Genomic DNA, 18,647 nt, shown 5'->3' with positions numbered 1-18,647 from the left:
ATTACTTGCATTATTTATTAGAAGAGGGGAGAAGGCATTCCAAAGTTAAAAAGATTGAAAAATTTTAGAGATAAGGCAGATGTGGGAGTCAAGAGCAGAAAAATGGTATGTCAAAGTGGTGCATTAGGAAAATAGTTCCATTGGTGGTGGTATTTAGGATGGACTAGAGAGGGATGTGTGTGGAGCTATTGCCGTGTTTCAGGCATGAGATCAGGAGAGCCCAGCTTAGGTTGGCAGCACTGGTAAAGAATATGAGCAACATTTCAAAGGACGCATCAACAGAAACTGGTGTACAGTGTCAGGCAAGCATCCCATGAACTAAGCAAATACCTTTTTACTTATAACAGCAACACACAAAGCCCAAAGTCTTTCCAGCAAAGCATGGTAAATTTTCTTGAAGGAACCAGATAGGACTACTCAGTGATAATGAAAATAGTAGGTAATGTAAATTTCTTAGCATTTGAAGGCAAGACATAAAATGTATATCAATAATTAGAAGTTATCACATACCCCTATCAATTACCTGAGAAGCAATAGATCTAGCTGTTTTACTGTTGTCTCCAGTCATCAGAACTACTTCTAAGCCCATAGATTTCAGAATATGGATAGCCAGTTCTGCTTCAGGCTTCACTGTGTCTGCAATGGCTATCAAGCCACACAGCTCATCTAATACAGGGGCAGCACAAAATAAGAGAACTTAGAATATAGTGAAAGCAGAATAACATTTTGACTTGAAATTTCAGAATGAAATGAATTTTCTCAAGTAAAGTTGTTCAGGGCATGGCTTAACTTAAAATATCTCTGAGCCCACACAGACTTTATACTACAAACTCTATAACAAGCCTCCATATTTGGTTATGAAAATTTCAGAGTGAGGTGGGGGTTACTAATAAAGTAATCATAGGAAAATAAAAAGAGAGACCTTACTGGATATTAGAAGACCCTTTTTGTTCCTCAGAAAGGTATTTGCCAATAGCCTCAAACACTTTAATTTAAAGGCAAATGAAACTGAAGATTAATACTTTTTTTCTTTTTAAGGTAAAGAGGGGGCAGAGAGAGACAAAATGGGCACTTTATAGTGGGAAAAATATTACCATAAATCTTATTATTTTATTCTATTTACAAAACAAAAGTAAAATGGTATTCTCTGCTTCTTCCCAGACCTAAAAAGGACATAGTAAAATACTGCCTTCATACTTAGCAGACATTATAAATGTAGAGTGGAATTAATCTCACAACTAGAAATTTACCCTAAGAAATAACAAAATAAAGCACATACAACCTCAAAGATATTTATTGTAGTGTCATTTACAATAGTGAAATATTAGGAATAGCCTAAATTTCCAACAAGAGGGGAATGATTATAGTGTGTAAGATTGATAAATTATGCAGTATTATAGTAAAATTATATGGCAACATTAGAAAGCATTAAGTAAAATAAAGCATAATAAAATAGTATGTGTACAAGTGATTTTAACTTTATTGAGGTAAAATTTACTTACGATAAAATGTACCCAGTAAAAAACGGTATATGTACTAATACTGTAATTCTGCAAACACACACACATTTCAAGAAAACTAGGAATGGAATATACAAAATTAAAACTGACATTGTGGGCTGGGCATGGTGGCTCACGCCTGTAATCCCAGAACTTTGGGAGGCCGAGGTGGGTGGATCACCTGAAGTCAGGAGTTCAAGACCAGCCTGGCCAACATGGTGAAACCCCATTTTCACTAAAAATACAATTAGCCGGGCGTGGTGGCGCGCCTGTAATCCCAGCTACTTGGGAGGCTGAGGCAGGAGAATCGCTTGAACCCAAGAGGCGGAGGTTGCAGTGAGCCGAGATCACACCATTACACTCCAGCTTGGGCAACAAGAGCGAAACTCCATCTCAAAAAAAAACAAAAACAAGAACAAAAACAAAACAAAGAAACAAAAAAAATCTGACATTGTGTTAGGATGATGGGATTATGAATATTATTTTACTTTGCTATTATTTTACTGTTGCTATTTTTAGATTTTAAAAAATCCTTGATCAGCCTTCACTTAAAACATAGGCTAGGGAAGAAAGTAACAAAGGCAGGCAAATGCGAGAGAATTTTAAATTAATCAGTAATAATCATGTGTTGTTGACATTTTCATTTTGCATTCAAGATGCTTTTGAATAACCCTCATAGTTCAGAGGTCTCTCAAAAATAAATTAATTAATAAAACAATAACAAATCATAACATTGAGTTATAGCATACTTATGGAAAACCTTACCATCAACTGCTACTAATACAGCAGTCCGACCTTTTCTCTCATGTTCAGTCATGAAATAATCTACATTGTTGTTAATGACAAGACCATTTCTAATCATCCACTCCCGGTTACCAATGAGGACTTTATACTGCTGAGCATTAAAAGCATCTGAAAGTAGGCACAGAAATAACATTTAGTAAGTTCAATTAATCTTTATAAAACCCCATGAAGCAAGTTCTTCCTGTCTAACCTTGCACAGTCACTACATTGTATTGTTCCTAGAACATAGCCTCCAACAGTGATGTTCAAATTTTCTAAGAACATACTCTGCTCTTCCATGCCTCTGGGCCTTTGCACACATTGCTGCCTTCATCTGAAATGTCCTTATCACTCCTCTCCAGACAGCAAACTCCATCACATTCTTCAAGAGCCAGTTCAAATATTACTTTCTTGGTGAGGCTTTCCCTTTGACCTTCCATAAAAATTCAATCAAATTTAAAAATACTTACTGTCCATCAGTAGCTGAATGTGGCTAGATGAACATGTACAATCATGCTGACATCTCATTTTCTTTAAGTGGGCTCTTAGTGCTATCTGGCAACTTAACTATATTTCCCTAGTCCATTCATTCTCCATTTCTTCTAGATGGCTATTTCATACCTTCTCATCTCCCTTCCAATCTCCAACTTCTCCTGCCCCATTCTAATACCAGATGATGACTCTGCTTCCTACTTCAGAAAGAAAATAGAAGCAATCAGAAAAGAACTTCCACAGCTCTCATTGCCGCATCCACTCAACTACCTGTGCCTCCTGTGTCTGTGTATCTAGCTTCCCTTCTGTTATTATAAACTGATTCTGCCCCTAATTTAAGGCCAACCTTTCTACTTGTGCACTAGACACCCCCCTCCTTTGCCTATTCTAGAACATCTCTCCAACCCAACAATTCTCCCTGCCCACTCCTGCACAACTTTTCTCTGCTGTACATTGTCCTATCTTAAAAAAAAAAAAAAAAAAAAAAAAAAAAAAAAAACTCTCTTGATCTCACCCACCTCTCTAGCTACCACATTTATCTGCTTCTGTACACAGCAAAACTTTCCAAAAGTATCTCTATTGGCTGTCTCCAATTCATATCTTCCCATGCTCTTGTGAACCTACCCCATTTGTTGGGGTAGTCAAAAGCTTTATGCTTTTGACTCTAATACTCCAGTGAATTATTACAGCCAGTGACCTTTACTTTAATAATCCTAATAGTTAATTCTCATTCCTCATCTTACTTGTCCTATTAGCAGAATTTAACACACCTGTTCACTCCCTCCTGGAAATACTTTCTTCATTTGGCTTCTAGGATACCACATTGTTAGGAGTTACCTCCTAATTGGCCACTTCTTGGCCTTCTTTGCCCATCCCTCCTCATCTCCCTAACTTCTTAATTTATAGTGCTGCAGGATTCAGTACTTACCTCTTCCTTTCCCTTTATCTACTCTCACTCCTTGGGGTTCTTATCCAGTCTCATGGCTTTAAATACCATCTATACCACTGCAGTCCAAGACAACTTTCTGTGATATTAGAAATGTTCTATATCTGCTATGTTTAATACAATAGCCACTAACACACAGATGTGACTATTGAGCACTGAAATGTGGCTAGTATGACTGAAAGATGAATTTTAAATTAAATTAAATGTAAATTAACTAATTTAAAGAGTCACATATAATTAGTGGCTATTTTCCTAGACACCACAGATCTATAAGCAGAGGACTCCCAAATCCATCTCTCTGATTCAGTCTGCTTCCTGGAACTCCAAACTTATGTAGCCAACTGCTTACTTGATATTTCCATTTATATGATATCTCCACTTGGGATATCTCTAATAGGTACTCAAACTTAACATGTACAAAACTGAACTCCTGATCTTTTTCCCAATACTGTCCCTCCTGTGGGATCCCCCATCTTATTTAAATGATAACTCCATCCTTCTAACTGCTTAGGCCACAAACCTTGGCATAATTCTTGACTCCTGTTTCTCTCATATGCCATATATATCCAACCCATGAGAAAAATCTGTGACTCTCCTTTTAAGACACATCTAGAATTCTATCATTTCTTACAACCTCTACTATACTGGTCCAAGCTACCATTATGCTTCACCTCGATTATGACAACATCCACCAACTCATCTCCCTGCTTCTGCCCTTGCCCCCCATCCCCGCAAGATTCTCTCTCGCCTCGGCCTCCCGAGTAGCTGGGATTACAGATGCCTGCTACCACGCCCAACTAATTTTTGTATTTTTAGTAGACACAGGGTTTCACCATGTTGGCCAGGCTGGTCTCGAACTCCTGACCTGAAGTGATCCACCCGCTTCAGCCTCCCAAAGTGCTGGGATTACAGGCGTGAGTCACCGCGTCCGGTTTACTTTTAAAATGTTAAGTCAGATTTTGTCCCTCCTCTACTCAAAACTGTCATATTGGTTTTGTCCTTACGTATCTAGTCCCAAACCACCTCTCTGATCTTGTCTTATACCCCTTGCCCATCCATTTACTCTGCACTTGCCACACTGTTCTCCTTGCCATTCTTCAAACAAGTCAAGCACACTCCTGACTAAAGGCTTTGATGCTTACTATTTCTCCTGCCTAGAATGTTTTTGCCACAGAAATCCACATAGCTTTTTCTCTCATCCCCTCAGATCTTCGTTCAAACACTACCTTCTCAATGAGGCCTACCCTGATCACCCTATATGAAACAGAACCCACTACTCCCAGCACCCCTATGCCCCTTGCCCCACTTAATTTTCCTCCACAGCACTATCTACATTGGACTTATTGTATTTTCTTATTTATTTGCTCACTCTCTTGTGTTCTTCCACCAAGAATGTAAGCTCCATGAAATAAGAACTTAGTTTATCTTGTTTACTGCCAATTCTTTAGTGCCTTGAACAGTGCATGACACACAGCAGGTGCTCAATAAAAGCTGTCAAATGAATTTCCTATTTGTGCTTGATACTAGAAGTTCATAGACAAATAATAAAGAAGTCACAGACTAGTAGAAACAGGCAGGTAAATATATAATTATCATACACTGTCCTAGTACAATAACAGAGATTAAGTACAGTTATGATTCAGGAAGAAGAGCAAATACCTCTGTCAATATATGTCAGTCAATGAGGGTGTCACTGAAGAGAGAAATATAAGCTGGGTCTTGAAAGATAAGCGTAAGTTCACGAGGTAGATGCCATTTGTGAACAAGAACATTACATAGAGAAAATGGTAAATGAAATGATCTAATAAGCAGGAAATGACACATCATAAGGAAGAACTGTAAGTAGTTAGGTAGGGATGGAACATGGAGTACATATGCGGTAGTGGAAAAAGACAAGATGAGTGATGCAGGGAGGCAGGAGACATATCATGGGGAACAGATCTTAAACAAAGTCCAGAGAGACTGGACTTTGTCCCATAGGAGAGAGAGACACATTAAAGCTGGGATCCTTAACAGAGACCCATGGATGGGTTTCAGGATACACGTGCATCTCTTGAAACAAAAATTTTCTGAGGGGTGGGCCCATAGCTTTCATCATATTCCTCCAAAGGTCTATGGCTCAAAAACAGCTTATAAACCACTGTAATAAAAGGTATTGGTCAGAAAGTGAAACGACTAGATTTGCATGTTAGCAAAACCACTCAGGCACAAATCTGGAGGGAGGTGTTGGAACACTTAGGTGGGTAGATCATGTTTTGGGGGCAGATGGATAGATCGGCATGGAGCCAAGGAAACAGGACTTGGCTAAAGATATGGATTTTGGAGTGGTAGTGGAAGTCTGTGGGTGGTAGAATAAGTGATGAGCATGAATAAGATTGTACATAGAGAGTATCTATTATAAAATGACAAAAAGACAAAGAACAAAACCCTGACTACATACAACATTTGAAAGCAAGAGAAATGAGTAACCAAAGGACAATTAAAAGGAACAGCCAGGGGTGCGGTGGCTCACACCTGTAATCCCAGCACTTTGAGAGGCTGAGGTGGATGGATCACTTGAGGTCAGGAGTTTGAGACCAGCCTGGCTAACATGGTGAAACCCCATCTCTACTAAAAATACAAAAAATTAGCCAGGCATGGCTGCGCACACCTGTAATCCCAGCTTCCTGGGGGCTGAGGCAGGAGAATTGCTTGAACCTAGGAGGTGGAGGTTGCAGTGAGCTGAGATCGCACCACTGCACTCCAGCCTGGGTGACAGAGCAAGACTCTTTCTCAAAAAAAAAGGAACAGCCAGGGAGGTGAGAGGAGAATCTAGACAAAGCAGGGTCATGGAATCATCCTTTAGGAAGGAAGGGATGGTCAACATTGTCAAATAGCTTAATGAGGTCTTGCAGGATGAGGACTGAAAAGTGACCACTGGAGAGAGCACTGAGGTCAACGGTCATCAGTTAACTTAGAAAGAATGGATTCAGTAGTATGGATGGGGGAGAAGCCAGACTGCAATGAACTGAGGCATGACTGTGGAGTAAGTGAATTCAACAAACCTAGATTACCCTTTCTAGAACTTGGATATAAAAGAAAAAGACAGAATCTATATGGGAATATAGATGGGGAAGGACAAAATCTAGATGCAAATATAGTGATTTTGATGGAAGAAATGTTTATATGTTTAAGAAAAGAAGCTAAAACAGAAAGAGACGAAAAGTAAAGAAGCAAGGGGACCTAACAGAAAGAGGGAGGTCCCTGATGAATCAAGAGAGGGTGGGATCTAGATGAAGGGATTCATTAGGCAAGATGAAGGATACCGCTTTCCCTGAAAACAGGAATGATTCTGGGCAAAAATATGTAAGAACACTTGCCCAAGAACCATAATTTTCTATATAAAAAATAAGATAATTTGCAGAGGGGACAAAGGAGAGGGTCACAGGATCTTGTGAAAGATAGAAAAGGTTTGGAGTAGTTGTAGTGAGAAAAGAATGATCATGGATGATCAGCTAAGGCTAGATCTCATCACCCTATGGTGGTGTCAATGACCACAGTTGGGAAATATTCTTGACTAATTTAAATGATCAGAAGGCATAGGGTATTGACTTGAGGAAATGAAATTATGAGGCCAATTTTTGTTTCTTCTATAACAGTTCAGGGTTATAAAGTCAGCCATCTGTTCATAACTGCCCCATAATTGGTACTAGAAAGAAAATTAGCTTACTTGAGATCTGGGCATCAATAATCATGGAGGACGAAGTTGATGACTGTTCATTACTGGCATCAATTTGAACCAGAGATGCATTTTTAATATTATTGTCCTCTATATTCCAGTTATTCTTATGTAGCAAGCCTTCAATATTGGTGACTTTACAGCTAATACCACAGCCTGGCACAACCTGGAAATCTATGCAGGTACCCAAGGTTTCAGTGTCCAGCTCCTAACAAAAAGAAACAAAAGGATTTCCTCTACTGTTCTGATAATGCAAGGTCATTCATTAGCAAGATAAAAACCCCTAGTTAATTCTAAATGTTTATAATAAAATTGTCACTTATTGCCTACTTGACAGTGGATTTTGATAAGGACAAAGGAATACAGCATCAAACATAACACTCAAAGTTACAGAAGAGCCTCAAAATCTTTGTTTTGACCAGGCACAGTGGCTCATGCCTGTAATCCCAGCTGAAGAAGCCGGCTGGGAAGCCGAGGTGGGCAGATTACCTGAGGTCAAGTATTTGGGACCAGCCTGGCCAAAATGGTGAAACCTTGTCTCTACTAAAAGTACAAAAAAATTTAGCCAGGTGTGGTGGTGCACACCTGTAATCTCAGCCACTAGGGAGGCTGAGGTAGGAGAATCACTTGAACCCAGGAGACAGAAGTTGCAGTGAGCCGAGATTGCGCTATTGCACTCCAGCCTGGGTGACAGAGCGAGACTCTGTCTCAAAAACAATAATAAAAAAAAATCTTTGTTTTAATCCCACTCTCTAAAATTCATAGAAAACATGGAAAGCTTATCAGTATTCTCTGCTCTTTCCAGTAGATAATTACAAATTAAATTTTTAATTCTATAGTCAAGTCAAGTTTTCTATTCAGTATAGGGCAAAGGGTAACAAAGTATAGGGCCTTTAGTTACCAGAGGCTCTCCATCTGCTCTCTAGTCTACGTCTTTAGCAAGCCGAAAAGTTCTGGGGGCCCTCATTGTTTCCTAGCTTTTTATAGCTTCATCCTCTCTGCTGTTTGATTTAGGTGTAAGGAAGCCAGGTCAGTAATAGGTAATAGGTAAAAGGGAAAGAACAAATAAATAAATGGCAACACCAATGGTATAAACTGCCACATTTTAAGTGTAAAATTAATGTGAGACAATTCATAAAGAACTCATGCAAATAAATAAGAAAAAGACAAACAACTCTGTGGAAAAATAGGTCATGGATACAAACAGGTTAGAGGAAAAGAAATTCAAATGGTCAATACATATATAAAAAGATGCTCAACCTTATTCATAATTAAGGAAATGCAAAGCAAACCATCAAGTAAATATTTTTTCACCTACTAAATTGAGAAAATAAAAAGAAAGTGTTGGTAAGAATGTGGGGAAATGAGCACTCATAACTTTTGGTGCAGGTATAAATTGGTATAACCCTTCATGTGTATTGGCAATATTCATCATATGGGTATTGGTAGCATTCATCAAAATTTAACTGCATGCATCCTTTGACTTAGCAATTGCATTGATAGGCATTTAATGTACAGACAGACTTGCAAAAACTGATAAGGATGTTGAGTATATACTGTAAAAGTCAAAAAAAACAAACACTCACACTATAGAGTATAATACAGCCATTAAAAACAATGAGGCAGATCTGCATTTCCTGACAGGAAAATTCACTCAATAAAATAAAAAAGCAAGGTAACAAAGATTGATCATTGTATGACCTTTCTGTATAAAGTTTAAAATATGATAAATATATATATGTGGCTATATGCATTAACAACGGTTAACAGATGCACACCTTTATGACTATACTAAAATTATTGAATTGTACACTTTAAAAAGGTGAACTTTATAGTATATGAATTATATCTCAATAAAGCTGTCATTTTAAAAGACTGTTAATAAGTTAACAGTTGTTAAACTTTGGAGAGAGGAATTATGGAAGGGGGCAGGGAATGAGGTTTACAATTTTCATTATGTAATTCTCTGAACTATCTGAATTGTCCTACCACAAATATGTATAACTTCTATTTTAATTTTTTATGTCAACAGGAGTTATCTGTGTGATAGGATTATAGTTCATTTGTTTTCATCTGTATACTTGTCTGTATGAAGAAATGAGTTACATACAATTAAATGAGAAAATACAAGTCTTTTTAGCCTCATACCAACTATATATGCAAATCACAGTCAAACACCAGTCTGGATTTGATCTGGGGAATTCCTACAGGAGATGACTACACCAATAAACAAGAGGAAAAAAATGTACCTGTTTGCAGTATTTGGTTATGGCTGCTCCTAGAGGGTGTTCACTGTTACTTTCAGCAGTTCCCACAATGGCCAAGATTTTATGGTGTGATATTCTGTTACTTTCTGTTAGAACCTTTACTTGATTCACCACTGGGGTTCCATGAGTAATGGTTCCAGTCTTATCAAATACCACTACCTTTACCTGTAAAAAAATTAAGATACAATGACTTGATGATCCTCCACATTACCTTTCCAGAAATAAGAAAAAGGTCTGTTTTGACAAACAGATGACTATTCAGTTTCTTAGTAAACTGACCTTTGACTTAATTTGACTTAAAAAACTGACGGTCTTCGAGAAAATAAAAGAAGAAATACTTAGTTATACACAACAGCTCTCCTCTGCCAATGTTGAACTGTTTGTTCATGCTAAATAACTGTGAATATATGTTAAACAACTAGAGCTAATTTTTAAGGGTTGACTGTTAATAGGTAATTAAGAGACGCCTCTAGTGCCTCAAGGTAAAAAAGAAAGGCTTTCAATATAATGAATTTTATATCTGATGAGGAAATCTAAGCAGTAGGGAAATGATTATAAGAATAAAGGTAAATGGCCAGGTGCAGTGGCTCAAGCCTATAATCCCAGCACTTTCAGAGGCTGAGGTGGGTGGATCACCTGAGGTCAGGAGATCGAGACCAGCCTGGCCAACATAGTGAAACCCTGTCCCTACTAATAATAAAAAGTTAGCCGGGCGTGGTGGTGCACGCCTGTAATCCCAGCTACTCGGGAGGCTGAGGCAGGAGAATCGCTGGAACTTGGTGGGTGGAGGTTGCAGTGAGCCGAGATCGCACCACTGCACTCCAGCCTGGGCCACAGAGCGAGACTTCATCTCAAAAAAAAAGAGAGAAAGAAAGAAAAGAAAAATAAACCAACAAAGTATGATTCTGGACAGGGGAAAAACAGCTATAAAGCACATTATTGAGACAACTTAGGAAACTGGAATATGGACTACAGATCAGATAACAGCATATCAATATTAATTTATTGATTTTGATAGTTGTACTATGGTTACATAAGAGAATGTCCTTATTCTTAGGAAAAGAGCCCAACGACTGCAGTAAAGGGCATATAGGAGTTCTTTGTACTAGTCTTGCAACATTTTTTTCTTTTTGAGATGGAGTCTTGCTCAGTCGCCCAAGCTGGAGTGCAGTGGCGCGATCTCAGCTCACTGCAACCCCTGCCTTCTGGGTTCAAGCGATTCTCCTGCCTCAGCCTCCTGAGTAGTTGGGATTACAGGTGCGCCACCTCGCCCAGCTAATTTTTGTATTTTTAGTAGAGACGGGGTTTCACCATGTTGGTCAGGCTGGTCTCAAATTCCTGACCTCGTGATCCGCCTGCCTCAGCCTCCCAAAGTGCTGGGATTACAGGCGTGAGCCACTGCACCAGGCTAGTCTTGCAACTTTTAAGTTTGAAATTATATCAAAGTTTAAAATGTCTATAAAAATTCCTAGCCTGTATTCTGTGGCGAGGTGAGTTTCCAGATTTGTTCTAAGATATGTTCTACGTTTACTACATACCTCTGTATATAGCTTACATCCTCATAATAAGAACATACTAGTAGAAACATGGTTTTAGTTGAAGTCAAGTAGCTTTGAGATGATTATGGAAATCCTAATATGAGATCAGAGACAGGATTATATTCCTAAAGTCATAGCTGCAAACTGTCGGCTGGTGGCAGCAAAGGCAAAGAACAGCACTGTAATTGAAGGTCCCAGTGAAGAAAACAAGTCACACACAAATAGGTTAGAAGGCTGCTGGGAGTTTGGCAAATTTTCCTGGGCAAATACCTATTCTATCTTTCTGCCATAAAGACTAGTCTAGTCTGAGCTAGGATAGGAGTCCAGGTTTTCCACATTAGGGTCTGCTCTAACAGAATAGGCCTGGAGCAGTTTTAGGAATCTTAGGTAACTAAGGCCAGTCTGAAGCAGAACCAAAATAACACCTTTCCTACCTCAAATCTCTGGATAGTCCTAGAAGCAGCTCAGCTCATGGACCATAGAGAAATAATTTAGGAGTATGTGTTTCTCACATGTGAGGGGTGCTATTGATAGTTTGGTGGTACAGGTTTTAGTTCTGGGGACTGTCTTACCTTATGAGCCATCTCCAATGGCTCTCCACCTTTTATTAGTATGCCATTTTGAGCACCTACTCCTGTACCCACCATCACAGCAGTTGGAGTGGCCAGTCCCAGTGAACAGGGACATGCAATACACAGAACTGTGATAGAGGCTTGGAAAGCAAATCGTATTATCGTTTCTGTTCGGGAGATACTTCTATTGTAGCCCTTTAGAAGAAAGGCATAAATTTTGGTTATTGATTTCGAGCTGTACAAAACAAAAGAAACAAAACTTAACACTATTTAAATAAAACCACAATTTAAAAAGTGATATATCCTACCTAGCTACCTACATATATTTTTTAGTTACAGGTAAGAAAATACTTTCTTTCTTTTATGAATATAAGAAATTGGGACATACTGAGATTCTAGAATTACAAACTATGGACTGAATATAAGGGCTCCATATTGAAAATGAATGTTTTTATTAGAAATCTTCAGAAATAGCTGCAAATGTGAGACATAATTTTCAAAAAATTTGATACTGAATAAACAGAATTCTCAATCTCTGTAGAGTAAAACCATAATTCTGCCTTTCACAATATTCTTGAAAGACAATGAAAAAGAATCACATGGCATGCAAAGGGACCTGAGTCATATTTCAACAAAATCCTTTTGGACATAACAATATGAACCAAGTATATCTGCTAATTAAGCTCTTAGTGACGTTCAGTGTTTGCTCATGTGGGAAAAATATAATTGGTAGTTTTAGAAGAAATCTAAGACATCCTGAACTCATGAGAAAAATTCCTGAAGGAAACACATTCCAAACTACTTGCCGGCCTGTGCACGGGCTCACATCTGTAATCCCAGTGCTTTTGGAGGCTAAGGCAGGAGGATCATTTGAGGCCAGGAGTTTGAGACCACCCTGGGCAACATGGTAAGACCTAATCTCTACAAAAAAAAAATTTGAAAAATTAGCCAGGTATGGTCGGGCACAGTGGCTCACGCCTGTAATCCCAGCACTTTGGGAGGCCAAGGCGGGTGGATCACCTGAGGTCAGGAGTCCGAGACCTGCCTGGCCAACATGGTGAAACCCCGTCTCTATTAAAAATGCAAAAACTAGCTGGGCATGGTGGCACATGCCTGTAATCCCAGCTACTTGGGAGGCTGAGGCACAAGAATTGCTTGAACCTGGAAGGCAGAGGTTGCAGTGAGCCGAGATCATGCCATTGCACTCCAGCCTGGGCGACAAGAGTGAAACTCGGTCTCAAAAAAAAAAAAAAAAAAAAATTAGCCAGGGATGGTGGTGCATGCCTGCAGTTGCAGCTACTCGGGAGGCTAAGGTAAGAGAATCGCTTAAGCCCAGAAGTTTGAGGCTGCAGTGAGCCATGATTGCACCACTGCATTCCTGCCTGGGCAACAGAGCGAGACCCTGTCTCAAAAACAAATAAATAAATACATACATACATACATACATACATACATACATACACAAATAGAAAAAAAACTTCCCAACAATCCTTTTGTTCAGTGTGTACTAAACAGACATGAATCACTTAAAGAAACTTTTTAATATTACAGTAATGGGCTGGACACGGTGGTTCATGTCTGTAATCCCATATAATAATATCATATATTGAATAGGGTGTCCTTTCCCCATTGCTTGTTTTTGTCAACTTTGTTGAAGATCAGTTGGTTGTAGGTGTCTGGTTTTATTTCTGGATTCTCTATTTTGTTCAATTGATCTACATGCCTATTTTTGTATCAATACCATGCTTTTGATTACTATAGCCTTTTAGTATAATTTGAAGTCAGGTAATGTAATGCCTCTAGTTTTATTCTTTTTGCTTAGGATTGCTTCGGCTATTTAGGTTCTTTTTCCATGTGAATTTTAGGATTGCTTTTTTAATTCTGTGACAGAGGACATTAGTTTTATAGGAATTGTGCTGAATCTATAGGTTGCTTTGGACAGTATGGTAGTTTTAATAATATTAATGCTTCCAATCCATGGGCATGGAATGTTTTTCCATTTGTTTGTGTCTTCTTCAGTTTCTTTCATCAGTGTTTTATGCTTCTCTTTGTAGAGATCTTTCACCTCCTTGGTTAAATGTATTCCTAGGTATGTTTTGTGTGTGACTATTGTAAATGGGATTGAGTTCTTGATTTGGTTCTCAAGTTGGACGTTGTTGATGTATAGAAATGCTAATAATTTTTGTATGTTGATTTTATACCCTGAAACTTTACTGAAGTAGTTTATCTGGTCTGGGAGTCTTTTGGAGAAATCTTTATGGTTTTCTAGGTATAGAATCATGTCATCAGGAAGAGAGATTTTTTTTTTTTTTTTTGAGACGGAATTTTGTTCTTGTTGCCCAGGCTGCAGTTCAATGGCGCGATCTAGGCTCAATGAAACCTCCACCTCCTGGGTTCAAGCAATTCTCCTGCCTCAGCCTCCCAAGTAGCTGGGATTACAGGTGTGCACCACCATGCCTGGCTAATTTTTGTATTTTTAGTAGAGACAGGGTTTCGCCATGTTGGCCAGGCTGGTCTTGAACTCCCGACCTCAGGGGATCCACCCACCTCGGCCTCCCAAAGTGCTGGGATTACAGGCATGAGCCACTGCACCCAGCCGAAATGCATTAACTTCATTGTTTACTCAAAAGTTATTCAGGAGTTGGTTGTTTAGTCTCCCTGTACTTGTGTGGCTTTTAGAGTTCCTCTTGGTATTGATTTCTAATTTTATTCCACTGGAGTCTAGGAAGACGCTTGATCTGATCTAGTTGTTTTTTAATTTATTGAGACTTGCTTTATGACCAAGCCTATGATCAATGTTAGGGAATGTATCATGTTCATATGAGAAGAATGTATACTCTGTGGTTATTGAGTGGAGTATTCTGTAGATATCTATTAGGGCCATTTGGTTGAGAATCCAATTTAAGTGCAGAGTTTCTTTGCTAATTTTTGTCCTTGATGATCTCTCTAGTGCTGTCAGTGGGGTACCGAAGTCCTCCACTATTATTGTATGGCAGTCTACCTCTTTTTGTAGGTCTAGCAGTATTTGTTTTATAAATCTGGATGCTCCAATGTTGGGTGCATATGTATTTTAGTTAAATCTTCTTGTTGAATTGAGACCTTTATCATTTTGTAGTGCCCTTCTTTGCCTTTTTTTAAAACTATTGTTGGCTTAAACTCTGTTTTATTTAACACAAGAATAGCAACCCCTGCTCTTTGTTTTCCATTTGCATGATAGATCTTTCTCTATCCCTTCACCTTGAGCCTATGAGTTATTACCTGTGAGATGGGTCTCTTGATGACAGCAAAAGGATGGATCTTGTTTTTTTATTCCAATTTGCCACTCTATGTCTTTTAAGTGGAGTATTTAGGCCATTTACATTCAAGTTTAATATTGATATATGAGTTTTTGTTCCTTATGGTGGTGTTTGCTAGTTTCTTTGTAGTCTCAATTGTGTAATTGCTTTATAGGGTCTGTGAGCTTTGTATTTATATATGTTTTTGTGGTAGCAAGTATCATTCTTTTGTTTCCATGTTCAGAACTCCTCTGAACATTTCTTATAGCTCTGGTCTGGTGGTGATGAATTTCCTTACTGTTTGCTTGTCTGGGGAAGACTTTGTTTCTACTTCATGTATGAAGCTTAATTTGGTAGGATATGAAATTCCTGGTTGCCAGTTTTTTTTTCTTTAGGGAAACTAAAAATAGGTTCCCAATCACTTCCAGCTTGTAACATTTCCACTGAGAAGTCTGCTGTTAGCCTGATGGGTTTTGCTCTGTAGGTAATTTGGCCCTTTTCTGTAGCTGCCTTTAAGATTTTTTTCTTTTGCATTGACTTTGGATATTCTAATGCCTGCGTGCCTTGAGGATGGTCATCTTGTATAGTGTCTTGCAGGAGTTCTCTGGATTTGAAATTCCTTTACTGAATTTTTCAGTTCCAGCAGTTCCATTTGTTTTTTTTCTTAATATGGCTACCTCGTCTTGCATATCCTGAATCGTTTTTCTGGTTTCTTTACATTGGATTTCAACTTTCATTTGGATCTCATTGAAGTTTCCTTGCAATCCATATTTTAAATTACTTATCTGTCTGCTTAGGATCCGTTGCTAGAGAGCTATTACAATCCTTTGGCGATGTGAAAACACTTTTTGTACTGCTAGAGTTTTTGCACTGATTCTTTCTCATCCAAGGGAACTTTTGCTTCCTATTTCTGAATTTGCTATCATTTCCATGGGACTTTTTCTTTCCTTCTTTTTTTTCCCTTGGGTGCTTTACTGTGGTGCATGTTGTGTATGATCATTTAGCTTTGTTTTTGGTGCTTTCAGGGGGCCAAGGTGCTGTACAGATTACTTGGTTGTGGATAGCTTCTATGCCATAGCTTTCTCAGATGCTGCTTTTTGTAGTGAGGTATTAGCCATTAGAGCTAACAATCTCCTATAGGGTTTAGGGTGCAGAGGTCCCTGTGGACTTATCTTAAGGGCTAGAACTAAGCCCTTCTGTTAGCAGATTTTAAATTTTATGATGCAGTTCAGGATACACACCAGTAGATGGCACTCAAGAGTAAGAGACAGCAGGTAGGTTGGTGTCAGGTAGAAGCACCTGCCCTGGTGCAGGGGTGGTGGGAAGAGATTACATTAGGGTGCACTCACACTCCTGATCCTGTGCCGGCAAGAACATGATCAGCTTCTCTTTTGTGCCCTTGTTATAGGGCTCCTGACCTTGATTTCATAAGGACTTTGTCCTTTGGTTCCCATGAGTATGCCCCTCTGATAACTACCACTAAAATGGGTTTGGGTTAGTCTTTTCCCCCAGACCAAAGCAGGCAACTCAGTGATTTGTCTGTCCCTCCTTGCCGGGACAGTGCCACTCTGTCGGGAGAGGGAGCTGAGCCTTGCCCTTGGAAAAAACCCAAGCGGCACGTGACTCACTTGCAGTAGGGATGGAGCCACCATGAAAAGCACGAAATATGCTTTGTCCAAGTGTGTGCTAGCTGGCCCCTGGTGGGAAATAGCACTGCTGCATCTGCAACACTATAGGTGTGGGGGAAGGGTGTGGCAGGAGATGATCTTCTCTCCATGTCTAACTCTAATCCTATCTACCATACTGTCCAAAGCAACCTATAGATTCAACACAATTCCTATAAAACTACTAATGTCCTCTGTCACAGAATTAAAAAAGCAATCCTAAATTTCATATGGAAAAAGAACCTAAATAGCCGAAGCAATCCTAAGCAAAAAAAAAATAAAACTAGAGGCATCACATTACCCAACTTCAAATTATACTAAAAGACTATAGTAATCAAAACAGCATGGTATTGATACAAAAATAGACACGTAGATCAATTGAACAAAATAGAGAACCCAGAAATAAAGCCACACACCTACAACCAACTGGTCTTCAACAAAGTTGACAAAAACAAACAATGGGGAAAGGACACCCTATTCAATATATGGTGCTGGGAAAACTAGCTAGCCATATGCAGAAGAATGAAACTGGACTCATATCTCTCACCATATAAAAAAATTAATTCAGGATAGATTGAAGACTTAGATGTAAAACCCCAAACTATAAAAACCCCAAGAAAACCTAGGAAAAACTCTTCTAGACATTATCCTAGGGAAAGAATTTATGACTAAGACCTCAAAAACAATTGCCACAAAACCAAAAATTAATAAAGGAGATTTAATTAAACGAAAGAGCTTCTGCACAACAAAAGAAACAATCAACAGAATAAACACAGAACCTATAGAATGGAAGAAAATATTTGCAAAGTATGCATCCAACAAAGGACTAATATCTAGACTGTATATGAAACTTAAACAAATCAACAAGGATAAAACAACCCTATTTAAAAGTGGGCAAAGGGCATAAATAGACACCTCTCAAAAGAAGACATACAAGTGATCAAAAAACACTTGAAAAAATACTCAACATCACTAATCATCAGGGAAATGCAAATTAAAACCACAATGAAATACCCCTTCACACCAGTCAGAATGGCTATAATTAAAAAGTCAAAAAATAACAGATGTTGGCAACGATGCAGAGAAAAGGGAACACTTATATACTGTTGGTGGGAATGTAAATCAGTTCAACCTCTATGGAAAACAGTCTGGAGATTTCTCCAAGAACTTAAAATAGAACTACCATTTAACCCAGCAATCTCACTACTGGATATCTACCCAAAGGATTTTCTTTTATTTATTTTAAATTGTTTTATCAAAAGACAACTGCATGTGTGTGTTTATCACAGCACTCTTCACAATAGCAAAGACATGGAGTCACCCAGGTGCCCATCAATGGTGGACTGGATAAAGGAAATGTAGTACATATACACCATGGAATACTATGCAGCCACAAAAAAGAAAGAAATCATGTCCTTTGCGTAGCATAGGTGAAGCTGGAGGCCATTATCCTAAGTGAATTAATGTAGGGACAGAAAATCAAATACTACATGTTCTCACTTATAAGCAGGAGCTAAACAATGGCTACACATGGACATAAAGATGAAATCAATGAGCAGTGGGGCCTCCAAAAGGTGAGAAGAAGGGAGGGAGGCAAGGGATGAAAAACTACTTATTCAGTACTATGTTCACTATTTGGGAGATGGGGTCACCATAAGCCTAAACCCCAGCATCACCCAATATACCCATGTAATAAACAATATACCCATGGACCGGGCACAGTGGCTCATGCCTGTTATCCCAGCACTTTGGGAGGCCGAGGCAGGTGGGTCACCTGAGGTCAGGAATTTGAGACCAGCCTGACCAACATGGCGAAACCCCATCTCTACTAAAACTACAGAAATTAGCCGGGTATGGTGGCATAAGCCTGTAATCCCAGCTACTCGGGAGGCT

The 18,647-nt window shown here is 38.9% G+C and overlaps 1 protein-coding gene across 5 annotated transcripts in view; it reads right to left on the bottom strand.

Moving 5' to 3' along the window:
* Positions 1-18,647, bottom strand: part of ATP7A (ATPase copper transporting alpha) — a 139,172-nt gene that overhangs the window by 8,696 nt on the left and 111,829 nt on the right. For 4 of the 5 annotated variants that reach the window (XM_063660759.1, XM_054472316.2, XM_054472318.2 and 1 more), the window contains 5 exons: positions 11,816-12,010; positions 9,688-9,870; positions 7,430-7,646; positions 2,265-2,411; positions 524-666 (listed from right to left, as the gene is read on the bottom strand). In XM_063660759.1, coding sequence (XP_063516829.1) covers positions 524-666; positions 2,265-2,411; positions 7,430-7,646; positions 9,688-9,870; positions 11,816-12,010 — 885 coding nt within the window. The remainder of the gene's footprint in view (positions 1-523; positions 667-2,264; positions 2,412-7,429; positions 7,647-9,687; positions 9,871-11,815; positions 12,011-18,647) is intronic. The other variant, XM_063660760.1, reaches the window with a different exon arrangement.

Source organism: Pongo pygmaeus, chromosome X, assembly GCF_028885625.2.
Source record: "Pongo pygmaeus isolate AG05252 chromosome X, NHGRI_mPonPyg2-v2.0_pri, whole genome shotgun sequence".
Classification (NCBI taxonomy): Eukaryota; Metazoa; Chordata; class Mammalia; order Primates; family Hominidae; genus Pongo; species Pongo pygmaeus.
This window is presented reverse-complemented; position numbering and strand designations above follow the sequence as displayed.